This window comes from Phascolarctos cinereus, unplaced genomic scaffold, assembly GCF_003287225.1.
Source record: "Phascolarctos cinereus isolate Bilbo 61053 unplaced genomic scaffold, phaCin_HiC Scaffold_1;HRSCAF=81, whole genome shotgun sequence".
Lineage (NCBI taxonomy): Eukaryota > Metazoa > Chordata > Mammalia > Diprotodontia > Phascolarctidae > Phascolarctos > Phascolarctos cinereus.
This window is the reverse complement of record NW_027555514.1, coordinates 176,467,167-176,488,316: the sequence shown is the minus strand read 5'-3', so window position 1 is coordinate 176,488,316 and position 21,150 is coordinate 176,467,167. Positions and strand designations below refer to the sequence as shown.

The following is a 21,150-nucleotide window of genomic DNA, read 5'->3' as shown; positions in this document are numbered from 1 at the left end:
TTTATGTTTTTTATTTGCATACCCCTGAGTAGCTAAAGGATGGTATATAGTAAATGCTTAATAGGTTTTGTTTTATCAATTGATTAATTCTAAACCATACAGTATAAAATAATTAGGGACCTTTATCTCATAGTTATTTGTTTATTTCAATAATAATGGTAGTGAGCTGCTGTTTCCTCCATACCCCACTCCTTTTCAGCTTCTTTTTATGAGTGGTCATACTCTAATAACATGTAAGATCCTTGAAGCCAGGGGCTTGTCTTTCTTTTTGTTTATATTTGCTTAGCCTGGTACATAGTAAATGCTTCATGCTTGTTGCCTAACTGACTTGTGTTAATTCAAGCAATTTAAGTCTTGCCTAAGGAAAAATATTGGAATAGGAGGTTTTATGTATAGATAGCATGAGGATAGGGAAAATGAAAAGAGGATGAAGAACTGGGTGGGACAACACAGGGCTTAGAGACTGCATCCTAGGCCATCTCCAGCTGTTCTGATCTATATCTGGTCACTGGACCAAGATGACTCTGAAGGAGAAAGTGAGGCTGGTGACTTTGCATAGCTCTCTCTCACTTAAATCCAATTCATTTGCATGTCATGTCATCAGCTCCCTGATGTCATGGTCCTCTTTGAGAACAAAGAAAAAACAACAACAGCAAAAACAACAAAAGAGAATGGCCCAGGAAAAGTTCAGTAGCAATACCAATATTGCTGCTCTTAGTGTAAACCTTTTACTGGAAGACACAAATAACCCCTTCCTGCCAATTAGAAAGGTATGCCCTATATTTATTATTATCAAATTTAATAGATGACTCCCTTACCTATATGAAAAAGTCAGTTAAGCTAAAGGCTCATATGTCTTTTTAGAGATTAAGCAAATGTAGTAGAAAATAGCTTGTATTGATCAACATGCATCAGAGAACTATGGTTGCATAATCTGAGTTTTTCTTCCCCCTTCTTTTCTTTCCAGGAACAACAACAATGCCTTTTGTTGCTATTTCACTTTTACTAGGAGGATATATTTCTAAAAAATTAAAATTGAGTGTGATGGGAATTGCCAAACTATTTTTTATTACCAACATTGGCAGCTCAACTTTCCTAGCATTTCTGTGGTTTTTAAATTGTGGAAAACAGCCAATAGCTGGCTTAACAGTAACCTACACGGGGTATGTAGCTATTACTAATCAACTATGTAAAAATATGTGTGTTTGGCACAAAAGACTATACAAGAACCATGGAGCAAACTTTCTATTTACTTAAAATATTTAAAATCAGGAGGAATTTCAGAAGGACCTATTCCTTAAACATTCAATTATAGAAATGGATGTGACTTTGACAACATTTCATTGTATTACTTTCCTTTATAGCACCCAATGTAGTCACATGAATAGCTGTCATCTTTTTAGAGACTTCAAAAGGAGATTCCATGGCCTGAGTATTAGTCCATTCCGATATTTAACAACTTCCATTATAAGGAAAAAATTCATCATATTGAACCAAACTCCCTAATTCTATGAGCTAGTTCAATTTCAAATATTATTTTTACTAGAAGATATAATAATAATACATGCCTAACATTTATATAGCACTTCAAACTTTACAAAGCATTTTATATGTTTTACCTCATTTAGTTCTCACAGCTCTGTGATCTGAGTGCTGTTATAATCCCCACTTCTCAGATGAGGAAACAGGCTGAGGGATTAAATGATTTGCATAGGGTCACACAGCTAACAAAGCTAAAACAGGATACAAAACTCAGGTTTTCCTGACTCCAAATGCCATATCAAAGTCTCTAGGAACTATCCCAAAAGTCTTAGTGAAGTTTTAAGCTTTAATAATTTAACTCTATGTGACTATCCTGCAAACATCTGAAATCTATTCTTGCCTTTTCAGCTTCCTTTTTTAAGCTAATTAATGCTTTGTGAAGGGATGTTACCCACTTTTGTCTCTACCTCAATTAGGGATCATATTTGCCTTGTCTCTCCAGCCTTTTTCTGATGCCCAGGAATGCCACACAGATTATGTGTGGGATCAGAATTGACTCACATACTTCCATACATGCTAGCTCTCTGACCCAGTAGAGTAGAATCTGGAATATATCATTTCTTTTGGCTATTCAGACAATGGGGGAAATTGTCTAATGAGAAATGAAGAATTAAATACTGGGTGGTGATTTTAGCAGCATCATGAAAGTGGAGCAGATCTTCAACGAAAAGCAGGGACTTCCTAAATTTGCATTTCCTGGGTACTTGGATAAGAAACAAAACAAAAAGGAAGGAATGATTTCATTACAACATTCACTATCTCAACTCCTAATGGAAATATTAGGTTAGGAGGTACTAAATCAACATTGACTTATTTTGTTATTATTTCAGGCCACCCTCATCTCCCAGGTGGGATAATTGGCTAGATACCATTGGTATAAATGTTCTTCTTGGCCATATGTCAGCTGTGAAAACTAGTGGTTTTTTCAAAGTTCTAAAAATGATTTCTGGGTTCCCTGGTCTTGATCCTATAGCTTGACTGCAGAAATAACCAAGTAATATCTCCAAAAATATTCCATTTTCCTTCAGCAACTCAGAAAAGGAACAGAAACATCACTATTTTCAGATATTAATTAATTGGGCATTGTATTGTAGTAGGTCCTATACCAAGAGAATCAACTCACACAGATCCCGAACATGCTGTTCAGGAGCATTTGGCCTCATCCGATCTTCCTTAGTTTTTCAAGATTGTTATGAGGTAGCAAGGTGGTACAGAGTGCTGGACCTGGAATCAAGAAGACCTGAGTTCAAATCTAGGAGCAGAAATTAATTCAATACATGATATGGGCAAGTCATTTAACTTCTGACTGCCTGTTTTCTCATCTATAAAACAGGAATTAATAATAGCATCTACCATTAGAGTTGTCATAGAATAAAATGATATAATATTTATGAAGCATTTTGCGAATCTTAAAATCTATAGAAATGCTAGCTATAATTCTGATGATAATAATATCTAATGGTGTTTCAGAGTATTTGCCTATATAATATGATGGCATCTATGCTGAATGCTACACGAATTTTATATACATCTCTATATGTATATATGTGTATGTGTGTGTATGTAGGTATACACACACACACACACACACACACACACACAAATTCATAGAATTTTTGAGCTAAGGATAAAGAAATTGAATCCCAAAGAAGGAAAATGAGTTGTCCAGGGTGACATAGGCAGTTAGCAGCAGAATTGAGACCTAGATCTAAGTGACTCCCTCACTTTCCTCGGAGAAAAAAGGCTTCCCTTCAACAATTCTTAACTCATTACGTTGTTTTTTCTCCTTAGATTTCATTTGTGGATTGTGTTAAATCAGTTTTTTTAAGATAGAAATAAAACCAAATTTTAAAATGTTGCCTTTTTTATTGTTTTATCAGTTTTGTTTTCTTCATCAGTTTAGAAGGTAACTCACTTATACGTCTCTTCTCTCTGACAAATGTCTGCATTTCGACTGCAGAAATGACCCAGGGACAACTGAAAACATCCCATTTTCTTTCTGCAACTCAGACTGTAATTGTGATGCCAATGTGTGGGATCCTGTCTGTGGAGATGATGGACTCACTTACATGTCCCCCTGTTTGGCTGGTTGTAAATATTCAGTAGGCCACGGAAAGGACTTGGTATGTATGGGGATTGTTCTCTCTTCTGTATCATAATCAACACAGATTTAGTTGGGTAATTGATATTCAAGATATTTAGTAAATTGCTCAGGCCCAAGAGAAGTATCATTGAGAATTACATTGTTTCTTGCTGAATACAGGGACATCTTTAGATAGTCCAAACTGAGGTCAGCCTTCCTAGACCTAAACTACTAATCCTCAGGCCATCCTACCATATGTTTCTCGATTTTGTCAGAAATATATCATGACATTTTACCTTCTTGATATAGAAGGCCAAAAAAATGGAATTAATATGTTGGCATAACTAAAGGGAAACAGTTATCCCAGAGAAGAAAGCTATTTGCTCTAAATAAGTTAATAATAATAGTAATAACAATAATGGTAGTTAAATTTTATGTACTTCAGATATGTTCCAGGACTGTGCTAAGCCCTATACAAATATTATTTTATTTGATTCTTATGACAGCCCTCAGAGATAGGTGCTAATATTATCCCCCTTTTACAGATGAGAAAATGTGGGCAAATGGAATTTTAGTGATTTGGCCAAAGTGGCACAGCTGCTAAGTGTCTTGAGATCATATTTGAACACAGGTCTTGCTGACTCCAAATCCCATGCCGTATCCACTCTGCCACCAGTTTCTACACAGAAGAATTCAATGGGAATAGAGAGGAGAATGTATTTATTTAAGTCATTATTTTCAAAATAAACAATCATTTGACTGCTATATTCACTTATTTACGGGTATTTTTAGAAACCCATTTATGTAGCCACAGAATATTAAAGGACAATCTTGAAACTTTCATTTAAGCTAGAGTTGAAGAACTTAATGTTTCTGTAATACCAATCAGGACCTACCATTCAAATGCAGCCACTCTCTCCTGACATAAATCTGTCCTTTCTCTGCATCAGCTACCCATGAACTACTGAGGGAGCACAATGAGATCCTCTCAGGGATACCAGTGTCTCTCAGTGTCTTGATCAGTTGTCTTTCTGGAGTCAGTTAACATATGTAGGCCCAGGACTATAAGGCTGAAAGTATAAAATGAGAGACAAAAAAAAAAAAAAACAGCCTCTACCCTAGGATCAATCACAGCTCAGCTGCACTGGTACCTGACCCCTAGGTTCTCTGACCTCCCAGATCCTGGATCTTACCTTTATGGAAATACAGTATTCTGCTTTGATTATTTCTTGACTCCATTTCTTCCTTACAACAGAAGCAATGTGGCAGAGAAAAAAACTTACACTTGGGAGTCAACAGACCTGGTACACAATTCCTGTCATGTTACTAGCTAACTTTATGACTCTGAACAAGTATCTCTACCTACAGGATCTCAGAAGGAGTGTCTACAAAATTAAGGGATTTGGATACATGGTCTCTAAAGTTCTTTCTAGTTCTTAAAATCCAAAATCCTATGAATCTAAGAAACTATTAGACTGTTGATGACTAGCCTGCTTCCTAGTCCCACTCACTACTGGGAAATTTAGTTCCATTGCCTTCCTGACCCCAGTGTGACTATCAACATTCAGTCAACAAACATTTATGAAGCACTTACTATGGGCCAGGTGTTATACTTGGTCCTAGAAATACAAGTACAAAAAGGTGAAACAATTCCTGTTCCCAAGATTGTATTCCGTTAGAGAAGAAAATATGTATGCCTTGCCTCTGGACTTCAAAAAAATGTGTCCTACAGGACTAAATTAATCCTTTAAGTCCCCTCCTTCAAACTCTTGCCCAAGTGCCCTGTCCTCAGTAGCTCCCTCTGCTGCCCACTATGTCCAGGGCTGGCCCTAAGCATGCTTTACTTCACTACTTGGTGCCAAGCCTGTGCCCTTCCCTCCCCTTTTTATTTCTCAAACCATAATCAAGCCATCTCTGTCAGAGCTCTGACACAGGGATATGTCAGTCTGTTCCTCTATGGTTCCACCCTAGCTCCCTTTACCTTCTCAGAACAAAATATCCCTCCTTTAACACCACCCCCTCATCTGTTCTGTAGCCCTCTCTTAGCATATAAACTCCTTGAGGTCAAAAAGTGTCTCCCGTTTCTTACTTTAACCCCAGTCCTAGAATTGTACTTGGCACATAGTAAGTACTCAACAATTTTTTTTACTCTTTTTTTCCTTCTATATAAGTATATACGAAATATATATACAACTTCATTTTGGGAAAGAGGAGAGGCATCAGAGATAGGGACATTAGTGTGTGAGACACACAAAATTATTTTTCTCCTTATTTATGCAATGTGTTACTTTTCCCCAACTGCAAGTAAAAGCAATTTTTAACATTTTTTTTTAAATTTTGAGTTCCAAATTTTCTCACTCTCTCCTGTCTTCATCTCCCTTCTCCTTAAGAAGCAATTTGTTATAGGTTATACATGTACAGTCATGTAAAACATTTCCATATTAAGTCATGTATACAAAACTATTTTTAAAAAACACTTTGTTGTTTGTATACACTCATAATGACATAAATTCACTATATATATATATATAATATATATATATATATATATATATATATACATGTCTATGAACATACATAAATACTTACCAAATCTTCATCCAGTCACAACTATTGAACAATGGATATAGAACCATGAGAAAGTAGTTCTACTTAATAATAGGAAAGGATGGAAGAGAAAGGCATGAGTAAATAAATGAGTTGTTAGTGAGGTTAGTGGGTTTTAGAGTTGCTGTCAGCAAAAGGAATACAGAATGTCAATTTAAAATGACCAGCTAATACTGCTTCCTTTGTGTTCTAGACATTTCACAGTGACCTGCCTTATTTTTTAAATATACTAAGTTAAAAAGTAGTAATTACTTCCCTTTTTTTTCACTGATAGATCAGACTAAAGTGAACATGAGAAGGATACTAGGGAACCAATTTACCTTTCACTTTAGGCACAGTTGTAGAGGAAAACAGCACTGAATTTAGAGTCAGAGGATCTGAGTTCAAATTCCATTTCTGCTACTAATTAATTCTGTGATCCTGATCAATTCACTTCCCTCTGTAGGTTTCAATTTCCTTATCTACAAAATAAAGATTTGTTTATTTTAGATTATCTCCAAACTCCAAAACTGTGATCAAATGAATTATTGTTATCTACCAAAGGATATTTTAGAATTCTCTAATATTAATTTAGTTGATGAATGCTTCATTCTTTAAATTCAAAGAAACATTTTTATGTTCTGTTTTGTGCTATGTAAATACATTCTATCATAACTCAAAATTTATTTTAGGTGTTCCGTAACTGTAGTTGTGTTGAAGCCAACAATTTCCAGTCTGGGAATTCCTCAGCTTATTTGGGCAAATGTCCAAAGACAGATGATTGTTCAAGAAATTTTATTTATTATATGATACTATCTTCTTTGTCTTCCTTTATCATCGGACTAGGAGGTACCTCTGCTATAGTTTTGATTTTTAAGTAAGTAATATGAAAATCATCATTGCATATGAATCCAAAAGTAATTATTTTATTATGAATCAAACAGATAAAAATGAAGCAATGACTTCATTTATTTTCATAATAATAAGGAAATGTTGCATTAATAGAATTAAATGATTCTTGAAAGCTATATACTTTTTTTACACACAGTTTTTATTTTGTTTTGGGTTTTTTATTAGTGATATTTGCATTAATGTTAACATTAGCTGGTAGAATTTATTGTTTTCTTACTTACATTTGACAGTTATATTATGATATGATATGCCTTTCAAGGTATGAAAATGACCAAAGCCTGAGAGATTTCTCAGAAATTTCAAGTTTTTACATTATGAACATAGCAAGAAGATAGTAATGAAGGTGCTGAAAATGCTGAGCACCAAGCAACATCACTAAGAATGAAATTTGAGATTCTCTTGGAAATCAGCTTATCCAGGAACTGGGCATTCGCACTCTGGAGAAGAGAGGATAGACAAGAGGATAAACATACTAACTTTTCTTCAAGTTGACTAGAAGTTACTGGGGCTCACAATAGAAATAGAAGTTTAGGAGTGGGGAAAGTGTTGAATTAGACATGCCTACAGTGATCCAGTAGGAGACAGAGAAAGCAACATCACAAAAACTCTATCCAGGAAGAGATGGGTATCAGCAGTATCATGTAGTACAAAAAGTTTTTTAAAATTTTTTAAATAACTATTGAGAAAATGCCATTAGATTTGCAAATTAGAATATCATTCATCTTTGATCTTTGTCAATTTGATCTGTGTAACTGATTTAGAGCATTTTACATAGCATAATTTGAATTTCTTCATTTAAAAATTGCTTATTTGTACCATCCTACAGCTTATCTATTAGATAATACTTCTCTTTTGTTTATCTATATCAATTTCCTGGAGTTCTTAGATGTCAGGCTTTTATCAGATAAAAAAAAAAGGTGGCAAAGATTTTTTTTCTCAATTAATTATTTCCTTTCTAAGTCTAACATATTAAATTTGTCCTATGGGGAAAAAATCAATTTTATGTAATGGAAATTTTCCTTTAATTTTCTAGCTCATTGCTCTGCCTTATTTAGTTAAGAACTCTTAACCTAGCCATAGTTATGAATGATGTCTCTTTCTCTTCTGTTTTAAAATTTGTATGATATAACATTTAATATTTAATTAATGTGCCCATTTTAGCTTGTGTTATATCAATCAATGAGCATTTATTGAATACCTATTGTGTCAGATATTTTGCTGAGCATTAGGGATACAGTAACAAAAAATGAAACAATTCATCTTCCCTAAAAGTTTATGATCTCTGAAGGGAGCAATATATATATAAGAGCAAAATACATACATACATGCATGCACGCATGCATATTTATGTTTCATATATAGAGAGATATACATATATATAGTAAACTAAATGAAGGGTAGTTAAATACAAGAAAATGGTGAGCAGGCACTACATTAGATATTGAGTATATCAAGAAAGTTTGTTTTTTTAAGACGATGGTACTTGAGTTGTATCTTAAAGGAAATGACAAATTTTGTGTGATGGAGGTGTGTTGAAATCCAAGAATTCCAAGAATGAAGGATGGCCAGTGAAAAGTCCCAGATATGAGATATGTAGAACTTTTGTGAGGAAGAGACAAAAGGTCAGTTTGTACTACACTAGAATGCAGGAATAGAAGAAACATAACCTAAAACTGGAAAGACAGGTTCAAGTCAGATAGAGAAGAAATATAAAAATGGAAGAGCTCATATTTTATCCTAGAGGAAATGGGGAGCCACTGAGGTTTATTGAATAGGGGAATGAGCTGGTCAGACTTTTCTTAAAGAAAATCACTTAAACAGCTATGAAAAGGGTGGGTTAAATAGGTAAAATAAGTAGACATTTATTTCAAAGAACCCAATTAAGAGGACATTTCCATGGTTCAGCTTGACAAGGACTTGAACTAAAGTTATGGTTGTGTGAAAAAAGGGATCAGATGTGAGAGATGTTATGTAGGTGGGTGTGGTAAGATAGGGTATATCAGATGAGAGAAAGTGAGAACTAGAGGTGAAAGATGTTGACATACATCTATTTTTTTTTCCTCTATTGCTTTCCAGCTCTCCCAGGCTGCTTTTGTACTTTTTGTTTGTTTTTTAGAATACATTCCTTATCCCACTTTACAGAATATTTTGAGATCTAATTTTCACTGCTAGGATTCTTTCATTTCTAATTTCCGTAAATATTGCCCTTAGGATTCTTAATTTTTTATTCCTCTAGATCAGCAGTGTCAAACTCAAAAAGAAACTTGGTTGGCAAAGTGACATCAAACCACAAATTAACATTAGTCATGTTATTTACTTTGTTAAACAGTTCCCAGTTAAATTTAAATCAGGTTCCTTTTGCTGTAATTATGGCAACAGGCCAAGAGTTTGGACCCCTGTGGTTTAGATGAATTTAGGTACCATTTTATATAATGTTATAATTGTTATATTCTTGGAGGTTTGATTTGACACCAGACTAAATTTGTAAAATAATAGGCAATTATTGTCATTTTAATTACATTGTCACACAACAGGAACAATAATTATTGCTCTAATTATTTATCTTCTTGCATTTTTTGAGAGTGTTCTGTAGTTGAACTCATATTAGTCCTATGATATAAATTGTAGTCAGTTGACTCCCAGATACTTTTTACGTTGCTTATTTCTCTCTCTCTGCTTTTTAGTAACATATTGAAAAACTGATGCTGTTTTACATATGTATTTTATATCATGTTATTTTACTTTTAAAGTTATTGTTTCAATAATTTTAGGGGAATCTCTAGCATCCTTTAAGCATAACAGTGTATCTATAAATGGCAATAATTTAGTTTTCCCCATTTATTTACTTAATTTCTTTATCTTATTTCAATAAATAACATTTCTAGAACAAAGGACATCTTGCTTTACCCCTTATATTATTGGAAAGACCTCATTTCTCCATTACAAATGCTAGCTTAGTTTAAGAAAGATAATGTTCACCACACTAAGGAAAGGCCCAATTATACCTTTGGGCTAAAAGATATTGTTTTTCCTTAATATCTTCTTAAAATCACATGATGCAGTCATGTGATCCTCATTGTTTCAATATCAATTTGTTCCATCATTTTTATAGTTTTCCTAAAATCGAACCAAACTGAAGTAGCAATCCAACCAGTACATATCATAATCTTCTTATATGTTCCTAGAATCGTAGATTTAGAGCTTACAGTGACCTTAGAGGCCATTAAGTTCAATACCTTCATTTTATACATGGGGAAATAGAAGCATAGAGAAATTAAGTGACTTTCTTTAAATCACACAATAAGTGTCTGAGGTAAATTTGAACCCAATTCTTCCTGATTTCACAGCCAGTACTGTCTTCACTATATCATGCTGCCCTCTTCAATATTTTTATTCACTGTCTTGTATGAATACAGTATTCTTTTCCTGTTTTATCTCATCTTTACCTCATAGAAGGAGTTTGTTAGGATGTTTTCATTCTCTGTGGTATATCTGCAAACAAATTATATAATATTGGAGTTAATAGGTCTTTTAATATTTAATAAAATCCACACATACATTCACTTCTACTTGAGTTTTAAAAATTATTAATTCTTAACACATGGAAGGTAGATAAATAGTAAATGCTGTTCATAGGATTCATCTATCTTTTGCAAAATGGCAATTAGAGAAATCATACATTATTTAACCAATGTCCCTTGTATATTATAAATTTAATACCAAGAGAAAGTTTGCCTCTTCAAAAGAAATGGCACCCTTTGTTTTATGATACATCCTCAGAAGGTATACAACTGAAGCATCACCTTTTACATGAAACCTCACATACTACCTTGTATTTAACTACTTTAATTTTTTTTCTATTTGTTATCTTTTTGAAAAAATATGAATATAAAATATAAGTAATTGTGGTCACCTCCATTGAAATATAAGGTCTTGGGAATTAGGAATTGTTTTATCCTTTTCATTTGTATCCCTCATGTGTAACACAGTCTTTAGCACATAATAGGCATTTATTGAAACCTTGTGGATTGTGGTTTTGTCAGTGCCTACAATATGTCAATGTGTCTCTTTTTAGTTGAACAACCAGGAAACTTATAGTAAATTTACTGCTCAAAAGAATTATCGGGGCAGCTAAGTGGTGCAGTAGATAGAGCACTGGCCCTTGAGTCAGGAGGAGTTAAATGCAAATCCAGCCTCAGACATTTGACACTTACTAGCTGTGTGACCCTAGGCAAGTCACTTAACCCCATTACCTAGCAAAAAAAGAAAAAGAAAAAGAAAGGTGGGGGGGGGAAGAAGTCTCTGATTCTTATTGCAAAATACTCCTTAAAATTTCCCCTTTCCAGGATTCTTGCTCTCCCTGAACTTGAATGCAAAATAAAATAAAATAAAAATGAAAGAATTATTTATAACTACTGGCTAAATTTCTCCCTCAAAGACCAAGCCTTAAACACAATTTGCTCTGCAACTTATAGATTGGACAACAATAGGTCCCTGCCCAAGCACCACTTAATGGTTATTTTGGGGCCCTTCTGCCTCAGAGTGAATATAAATCATAACGGTTTCTCTTTTGGCCAGCATCACTTAAGGTCTTCTCTTCACAGTTTGATTTTATTATCATTATCATTATTATTATTAAAGGGGCCATCCCTTCACTCACTTCTTAAGGAGGTCTATTCACTGAATGCCTGTTGCCTCACTCCAAGTGAGAACCTGAAAAGAAATTAGTTGAAAAAGGCCCAGGTCTCCCCTTGCATTCTGAGCTATCTCCAGTTGTCCTGCTAAATTTCTGGCCACTAGATCCAGATGGCTCTGGGGGGAAAAGTGAGGCTAGTGACCTTGCACAGCACTCCCTCACTCAAAACAAAATCAATTGCAAGTCAGGTTATCATCTCCCTGATGTCATAATCCTCTTCAAGAAAAAAGAACAAACACAACAACAACAACCATGTACCTAATAACATCTCCTTCTCTGATGTTTTTATTTGGTCTTATTCTATAGTAATTAGAATTGTCTTTTTCACTGAACTTTTCTAATAAAAACAGTTAAGTAAAATATGCCCATAAAATAACTTTATCAGACAATATATGCAGTATTCTGCTCACACAATCTTCCATCTTTACTAAGAGGAGGGAAATATTTCATCATTTGCCTTCCCTGAAGCAGATTGCAATCTTTCCCTATCTTAGTAGATATTTTCAAGAATTACTAAGACAAGACTAATTCATTTTTTATAACAATCACATCTATTTTTAGGTAATCCTATCTTTATATGATAGCACATCTCCTTGTCCATATTCAAAATCTTTACAGTTTGGTAATACTGCCAGTTTTATGTTGATATTGCTATATATTGATATAGCTCTCAATTTCTTTAAACGTTAGACATTCTTAAACTTTGTGAAATGCTTAAAGGCACATCTTACAAATGCTAATGAAATTACAGTATTTGAAAACATTACATGTTCAGAAGATTTGCCAGTATTAAAAGCATATGAAAAGTACTAAGAATGATGTTTGCTATATAATGTGACAATCTGGAGGTGTCTCAATGCTCTTTGCCTTTATTTCAGGTTTGTTGAGCCTGAACGGAAATCACTGGCAATGGGTTTTAATTCAGTGGTTATACGAACACTAGGTAAGAAGGGGTTTTTTTTGTTTGTTTTTATTTTTACTAAAAACTTGTTAGTTAATATATTTATGAAACTGAATGCAAGAAATATCCATTAAGTGATCGAAACTGTGTTAGGAATAAGAGGTAATAGGACTTAAAATGGCATACTGTCTGCCCTTAAGGAACATATAAATTAATATGGGGAGGGTGGTTCATGTACATAAATGTCATAAAAAATAGAATGGCGTGGGATGGAATGTAAAATGTTGCTTCAAAAGTGTTCTGGGAAAATCAAAGAGTTTGGGAAACTACTCTTTTTATCTGGGGAACTCAATGAGGGCTGTGTGAAAGAGATGGTATTTGGGCTTAGTCTTGAAGCATGATTTAATAGTTTTATGAAGAGAAATTTAATTTGCAAACATAGAGGATAACCTACTGAATACATGGAGGTTGGAGAAAGAAAATTAAGGAGAAGAGGTAGTGATCTAACTTAACTAAAACAAAAAAGTGCAAAGAGGGGCAGTGTAAATAAGGATGGAAAGTTGGCTTCAGGTCATATCATGAACTGCCTTAAAACTTAGACTTAAAACTGCATTTTCTCCTACAAAAAGCCTCTAAAGTTTTGGGGGTTTTTTGTGTTTTTTTTTAGTGTGGTATTAACATAGTCATATCTATGCAGTGGGAGGTTTAGTTTTAGCATTTATTTGAAGGATGTTCTAGGGAGAAGAGTCTGGAGGCAAGGAGACCAATTAGGAGATTATTATAATAATCCAGGCAATAGATGATAAAAGTGTGATGTGAGTGATGTGGAGGTCAAGTCAACAAGGCTCTCAGCTGATTGGAAGTCAGATTGATGGAAAGAGGAGAATGAAAGATAAAAAAAATTGTACCTGGATAACTCAGAGATGATTATAACATTATAACAGAAATAGTGAAATAGCGGTTTAAACAATTATAGAATGTCAGAGCTAACATGGACCAGAGGAATCATTTGGATGAGTCTCTATTTCTGAAAAATGAATATTTTAATATTCTTTTTTTACACTTCCCAATGACTTTTTCCTATCACTAACAACAACAACAATAACCTTGTAACAAAGAAGTACAGATAAATGAAAGCAATGCATTGACCATGTATGAAAATATATGGCTACTTCTGCATCCATGCTCCATTGCTTCTCTTCTGAGGGAGGAAAGGTGTGAAGTTGCAGATTTATTTAATCTTAGAATTTCTTAGTTTGAAGGGACCTCAGTGGCCACTAATCTAACCTATACTCAAAGAACTACCCTTATAACATTACACTTTTTGAAGTTTTCATCTACTTCAAGATATCCAGTGAAGGGGGGAACCATTATTGGTGGTCTATTTTAATTTAGTTTAGCTTGAATTGTTATCTAATTTTCCATTACATCAAGCCTCAATTACCATCTTTGCAATTTCTGCTCTTTACTCTCAATTCTGCCCTTTGCAGACAAAAAGAACAAGTCTAATCTCTTCCCAGAGTAATAGAATACTTCTCCCCTTTGACCTCAGACTAAATATCCCCAGGTTCTGAAATCATAATTGGTCATTGAATTGATCAGAATTCTAAGGTTTTTCTATGTTTCCTTTTTCCTTTATGTTATTTCAGTAATTGTATAAATTGTTCTGGTTCCGTTTACTTAGCAATGAATCATTACATGCAAGTCTGCCTAATGTTAATCTGAATTTATCATATTCTTAATTTCTTGCACCACAACTATCTTCCATTACATTAATGCACCACTATTTGTTTTACTATTCCCCAATCTTTCCCCAGTTGTTTGCTATTGCAAAAATTGCTACTAAAAATGTTTGTTTACAGTTTGCATCATTATCTCTCTATCAATTCACTGATTACATGAGGAGCAAATCTAGGAGATTAATTTAATTGCACAAGAACATACAGTTAAGATCATAAAGCATATTTTGGAAAGAAAATTTTTAGTTGAAACCCAGTGCTCTTTACATTATGTCAAGCATTTCAGAAAAAAATAATGAACATTTTATATTACTATTCTTTCCAATACCAGATAGTTTTGACTATAAAAAAAGGCATAAAAAAATAAAGCTAATAGAATGTGATATCTATTCTTAGTGATTCAAATAAATGAAATTTAAGGTAATAAAGTGATTGAACTAAAATAGATATGGGGAGAGATTATTTTTAGTTTTGTTAGTATTATAGAAAGAGAGACAGGACCTGTGATTTCTCTCTACCAATCAAGATTGTCCTACTCTACAATTTACAGCCTTGTAACATTATCTAGAGCACTAAGAGGTTAAATCATTTGCACAGGGTCACACAGCTATTATGCATCAAAATCAGGGCTTAAACAAAGGTCATCCTGCCTCCAAAACAGCTTCATATTCATTATATTATTACTGCTTCTTTTTGTTAACATTAATTTGATGAAAATTAATGATCATGGGTTTATTAGTCTGAAAAAGTCAGTTTTTTAATTTAAGAAAAATCCCACTTACATAATTTCTTACATATTAATAGCATCCTACAGAAACTTGTCTTCCATACCTGAGAAAGTGGAAGATCTAACTTCTTTTCTGAAGTATCAGGAAATCTTTGTGTCTTTCACGAATGAATTATTGTTGTAGGCACTCTGTCGGTCAATAAGGATACAATGAAAAGAAATGAAAGTGTATGAGCTCAAGATATTTATATTGTATAAGAGGCTATATCTATCCATCTGTATTAGCTATCTGTCTGTCTATCTATATTATGCATAATAAACATGTGGGGGGTGTACTTGGTATCTATACAGTTTAGTTGTATAAGATTAAGAGGAGGAATGCTAGCTACTCTCTTTTCAATAAATACCACCCTTGGAGTATGAGAATCATAGGTCTTTTCTTGCCACTGTTTTATCCTTTTACCTAGTATGACTACAATATAGTCTCAACTTCCATTTCTACACAAGGATTTCTCTGGGCATGAGGCTACTTGATCTAATGGCCTAAACCTCTATCATGAAGCCAACTGCTGTTTTCAAACTTTTGTTTTCTTTAATCTAGGGGAAAAAAGAGAATGGATTCATTTCTTTTTCAACTTACTTTGGAAAGCTGATTAAAAAATACCAGCCAATAAGATTCTCAATAGCTCAAATCCCCTATTCAGACTCCTCTTGTTGTCATCTGAATACTTTGTCCTTCATTATCATTGCTTCTTTTTTTTTTTCATTGCCTCTTTTTTCAGTACCCTGTTCATAAAAAATGAAACATACAGATAATTAAATAGAAATTATAAATATAACTTACAAAACAGAGATAAGCTTTGGATAAGACCTTGCTCTTCTTAGGAGAAGCAGAAATGAAAGATGAAAAGGGGATTGGATGTATATCATCACCAGCATCATCCCAGGCAAACTAGATCAGCCACAGTCTTTGTTGGTTCTACCCTGAGTGATGTCAATATCCTTTAGAAGTCATTGATCACAATAGAAAAAGTGAGTGGTCTCTCCATCTCCATCATCCTTTGCTTAAATCACTCATCAGTGTCTTTCTCCATCTGTATATTCTCAATCTCTCTCTCTCTCTCTCTCTCTCTCTCTCTCTCTCTCTCTCTCTCTCTCTCTCCCTCCTTAATCCTCTCTTTGCTTCTTTCTTTCATTTCTTTTTTCATGAATACTGTTTTATGAAGGCATAATAACAGGGTAGTGGGCTATTTTTGATAGGGGAGCTAGCTAAGTATTATTTACATCACACATGCAATAAGTCTAGTTACACTTCCAGATACTTTCAATGTAAAATGAGTTGTTCTAGTTTTCTCATCCTTTTGATTCCATTTGGGAGTGAGAAGCAAGAAACCTGTTTGTTTTTTATTAAAATTTATCCATTTTGTATATAATCCAGTTGGTTCTATAATTTGTCATTTAATCAGAGGTTCTTAACCAGAGGTCTGTGAATTTTTTTTTAAATTTTGATAAATGTTTTTCAATATAATTAGTTTCCTTTATAATACTAGGTACTTTTTTCTGTTTTTAAAAATGTTATTCTAAAAAGAAATCCATAGGTTTCACTAGGCTGCTAAGGAAGTCTATGAAACAAAAAAGGCTTAATAACTCCTCCTTTAATTTGACATTTAGTTGATTGATATTACAGGAGGAATTTTAGCTCCTATTTATTATGGAGCAGCAATAGATGTAACATGCCTAAAATGGGACACCGATAATTGTGGGGATCAAGGAGCTTGTAGAATGTATGACCCTGCTTCATTCAGGTAAGTTGATATGCAATTTCATAAAATGATTTTTTCCATTGACTATTCTGATAGCAAAAGAATGAAATGACATTATCTTTTAATACTGAAAGCCATGTTCAATCAATAGATTCTCTTGAAGCCTTGATAAATGACCAGGTTGAGCCTAGCCTGCACCCTGTCCCAGAATCATAGATAAAAGGAGAAAGCATTTACAAAATGCTGTAAATAGAGCACTCCATTTTAACATTCATTCCTCAAAGCCACTGATCTGTAAAAAGCAAAGATTAATATCTTATTTTTTCTATGACTTAAAGAGATAATATCTTCCGATGGAAAAAATAGCATGTTAAGTACTTTCACATTAGATACATCATCTCATTTAAAAACCCTAGAAAGAGACTAGTAACAAAAGCATCTGAGTTTTGTTCTGAATTCTACCAACTATATGACCTTGAACAAGTTACTTAACCTCTCCATGTCTAGGTTTCCTCATCATTGAAAACGGATGTGTCTGCTCCACATAACTTAGGGCATTGCTAATGAATCAAATTAATTCAATAAATAATTTCTAACTATCTCATGTATGCAAGAAACTGTACTAAGTTCTGGGGATGTAAAGATGATAAACGACAAGTCCTTGCCCTTATAGTTGGTATAGACTAGGAAGAAGGTTGAGATGGCTAAACAAATCACTATAGCAAAGTAAGAAAGTGAAGTACACAAAAGTCAAATTAAGTGATAGGGAAGGAACAGTTAATCATAGCTGAGATGAACAGAAGGAAGTAGAGCTGGAGCTGAACCTTGGTAGAGGTGAATGATTTCAGTGAGCAGAGACTGGTGATCCAGGCATGGCAGGTGGTGAACTGAATGACTGAATGTATGAATGAACAAGAATTGGGTGCTATTTATGTGTCAAGCACTGAGATAAGTGGTGAAGATATAAAGCACATACTCTAACTAAGGGAGACAACACATAAAAGAAAGTTTATCTACAGGATGGATGGATAGTTCTTGAAATCCAAAGGGTACAATGACAGAGTGAATGGCAAGGTACAGATTTCAGAATTCATCAGCAAGCCCAATGACAGAGTAGGGGTGGAGACTATGGAGTGAATAGATGAGATGATAAGGCCTGGAGAACACTAGGGCAGAGTGGCAGATAGTAAGGCCTGATGGTTCTCCATCTTCCATTAGAATTATTGTTCCCTCTAGGTTTGGGTGACCCAGGCATCATGGGAGGGGAAAAGAAAGGGCAAGATGGAAGGCTGCCATCTTGCAGGTCTTCCTGAAGCTGATGGGAAGAAGGAAGGCCACAACTAAGGGAGACCTTCTTCTTTACCTTCTTATTCCAGGTCTCCTAGAACATTGAATACACCAGATATAGTAAATTTGCAGCCTTCTGGCTTCATACAGGCTGTGAAACTCCTGAGGACAGCCTGAATTGGATTGAAATTCAAATGAGAAATGTTTAATGAATGGTCATTTCACTCATATGGAAGAAAGAGAAGGAAGGGGAAAAAGATCTCATCATCAGATATATCTCCTTCATTAAGAGTTCTAGTTCACAATATTTATAGCCAATTCCTTAAAAATTTGTTCAAATGAATATGTTTAGTTGACAAGCCCAGGAATTCATACATTGGTTTAAAAAAATCTTCTCTTTCATGTGTTGCTGGTGGTGAAATTTATATTCAAAGGGGAATAAATGATTCTAATTGTTTTTATCACATATACAGTTTAAAAGAATGCTTTTAAGTAGTCTATAATGGTTTCTTAGCATTAAAATATTTTTCTAAATTTCCTTTTATAGAAACAGATTCTTTGGCTTGACTGGGGGACTAAGAGCATCAGGGATTATCTGTTATATCTTCTTATTCATTGCTATGAAGAAAAAATATCAAGAAAACAAGACCGGACTTTCTAATAATGGAGGAATAGATATGGATCAATCAAACCTTAAAGAGCCTTTAAAAAATAACTTGGTATCCTCCCCTCATGCAGATGGTGAAACCCACATTTAGCTTGAACAATTACTTCTCCATAACCAAAGCGCCTTTGCTTCCTTCTTTAATGAGATCCAGATACACCAAGAACCAAAATGTCAGCTAGTGGAAGACCCTCCATTCAGTTATCATGTTCTTTTTGAGGCAAATCTGAGGGGTATTATTAAACAGCTATTGTTTTTCACTAAGAATTCTTACCCTTTTTATTCTTTTTTATTGTTGTTGTTGCTCATTCAGCTGTATCTAACTCCATGTGAACCCATGGACATTTTTCCATGACATTTTCTTGGCAAAGATACTAGAGTGAGTTGCCGTTTCTTTTTCCAGTGTGTTCCCAATTTACAGATGATGAAACAGGAGTTAAGTGACATGTCCAGGGTCACACAGCAGTATGAGTCTGAGGTCAAACTTGAACTCAGATCTTCCCAACTCCAGGCCCAGGGGCTATCCACTTTACCACCTACCTGCCCTTTTTATTCTTACAGAGCACTAATTAAGCATCTGAAACTGATAATGAACAAAGTATAAGTGGAAAGAGAATAGCAGAAGATAACTTGCTATTTAGAAATAATGAAGATACATTGTGCATATTTCATGGATCATTGAAAGTAACATGTAAGATTAATAAGTACCAATTATTCCTATTAATTAGTCAAATGGAGAATTTTTTGGCACAATTCAAAGAAAAAATGAAAGGTGAATCTTCTGTAGTGGTTGACTCCTGCTGACCAAGAAATTACTGACATTCTCTTTTTCAACAAGTTTAATTCACATCTACCAATGTGTGGGATCAAGAACCTACAATAAGACTGTCTTCCCTTCCCTTGCATTGGGACAAAAACACACATAGATAGGTGACTGTGAGCATTGGAAAAGATGTGACAGTAGTAATAAACACCTACATTTTTTCCATCATGGTAGAAATGAGGGCAATAGTCTTTGCAACACCTTTCCAATGGTCTTCCTATTCCCAATAATGGGAACAGAAATTATTCACTTCCTAGAGTCCAGTCATCAAGACGAACTTAATTTTTAATGGGAAATAGTAAGATTTACTTGTCCCCATCTGCATCCCACACCTCCCATACTTGACACTAATGCCTATAATTTCACAATTAGAATATATGTAGCTTTATCATTCATTCACATACAAGTTGACATAAACTAATAATAGAATGTAAGTTTCTTGAGGGCAGGGATCATTTCATTTTTGCTTTCATACAGGGCACCTGACATGTAGTAGGCACTTAAATGCTTGTTGGTTGATTATTAAACACTGCCTAAAATCAGGTTTAATGGGAAGGTAAAGAAAACATCAGAACACTTGAAACCTAAACACCATCAAGGATGAAATTAAATATAGTAGGGAAATAGTAATAGAAAAAAGAAGAGGAAATCATTATGTAAGCCTTCAACTACTTCAAATTTTTGCTAAAAGCAAGCATTGTCTGAGAGGCTGTGTGGCATAGTGGATAGTATGTTGAACTTAGAGTAACATAGACCTGGGTATGAATCCTACCTCGATCATTTTATTATTGCTCTAACTAATGACAAGTCATTTATCTTTGCTAAGTTCCATTTTCCTCATTTGTAAAATGATAGGACTGGATCTCCAAGATATCTTCCAGATCTAAATCTGTTGTCTAATAAAGGCTGACATTAATAGAGCTCCTTAAGGTTTAAAAAGCAATCATGTATATCACATCTTCTGAGCTTCACAATAACCCCATAAGATATACACTTCACATATTCCCATTTTGCAGATTACAAAATTGAAATTCGAAATAGTCATAGTGACACACAAAGTTGCATAGCTAGTATCAGAGGAGGTATTCAAATCCAGGTCTTCCTGACTCCAGGTCTAACACTTGTGTTCCAAAAATCAGTTTAACAAATGCCACTTGAGATAGACATGGTTTGAAAGTAATTCATCTGAGAAAAATCTGGAGATTTTATTTAGCCAGTCAATAAGGATATATTAAGTACCTAAGTGCACACAACAATGCATACTAAATGATGAAAACAATGCAAACTAAAGCTATTCTGAGAGAAGAAGGCACTAGTAGCCCAAACCCTAGAAAAGGCTCCTTGTACAAACTTGAGGGACATAAAAGATGAGTCTCAGAGGAAACAGAAGAAACCAAGATTCAGAGGAGAGAAGACAGAGCATTCCA

General features: G+C 34.3%; 1 protein-coding gene across 1 annotated transcript in view; it reads left to right on the top strand.

The window, feature by feature from the left end:
- Positions 1 to 20,864, top strand: part of LOC110213821 (solute carrier organic anion transporter family member 1B1-like) — a 59,098-nt gene extending 38,234 nt beyond the window's left edge. Inside the window, exons 11-16 of the mRNA XM_078150043.1 lie at positions 968 to 1,163; positions 3,503 to 3,665; positions 6,904 to 7,088; positions 12,698 to 12,762; positions 16,874 to 16,991; positions 18,784 to 20,864. Of these exons, the coding sequence (XP_078006169.1) occupies positions 968 to 1,163; positions 3,503 to 3,665; positions 6,904 to 7,088; positions 12,698 to 12,762; positions 16,874 to 16,991; positions 18,784 to 18,994 (938 nt within the window). The 3' untranslated portion in view covers positions 18,995 to 20,864. The remainder of the gene's footprint in view (positions 1 to 967; positions 1,164 to 3,502; positions 3,666 to 6,903; positions 7,089 to 12,697; positions 12,763 to 16,873; positions 16,992 to 18,783) is intronic.
- The last annotated feature ends 286 nt before the right edge of the window (positions 20,865 to 21,150 follow it).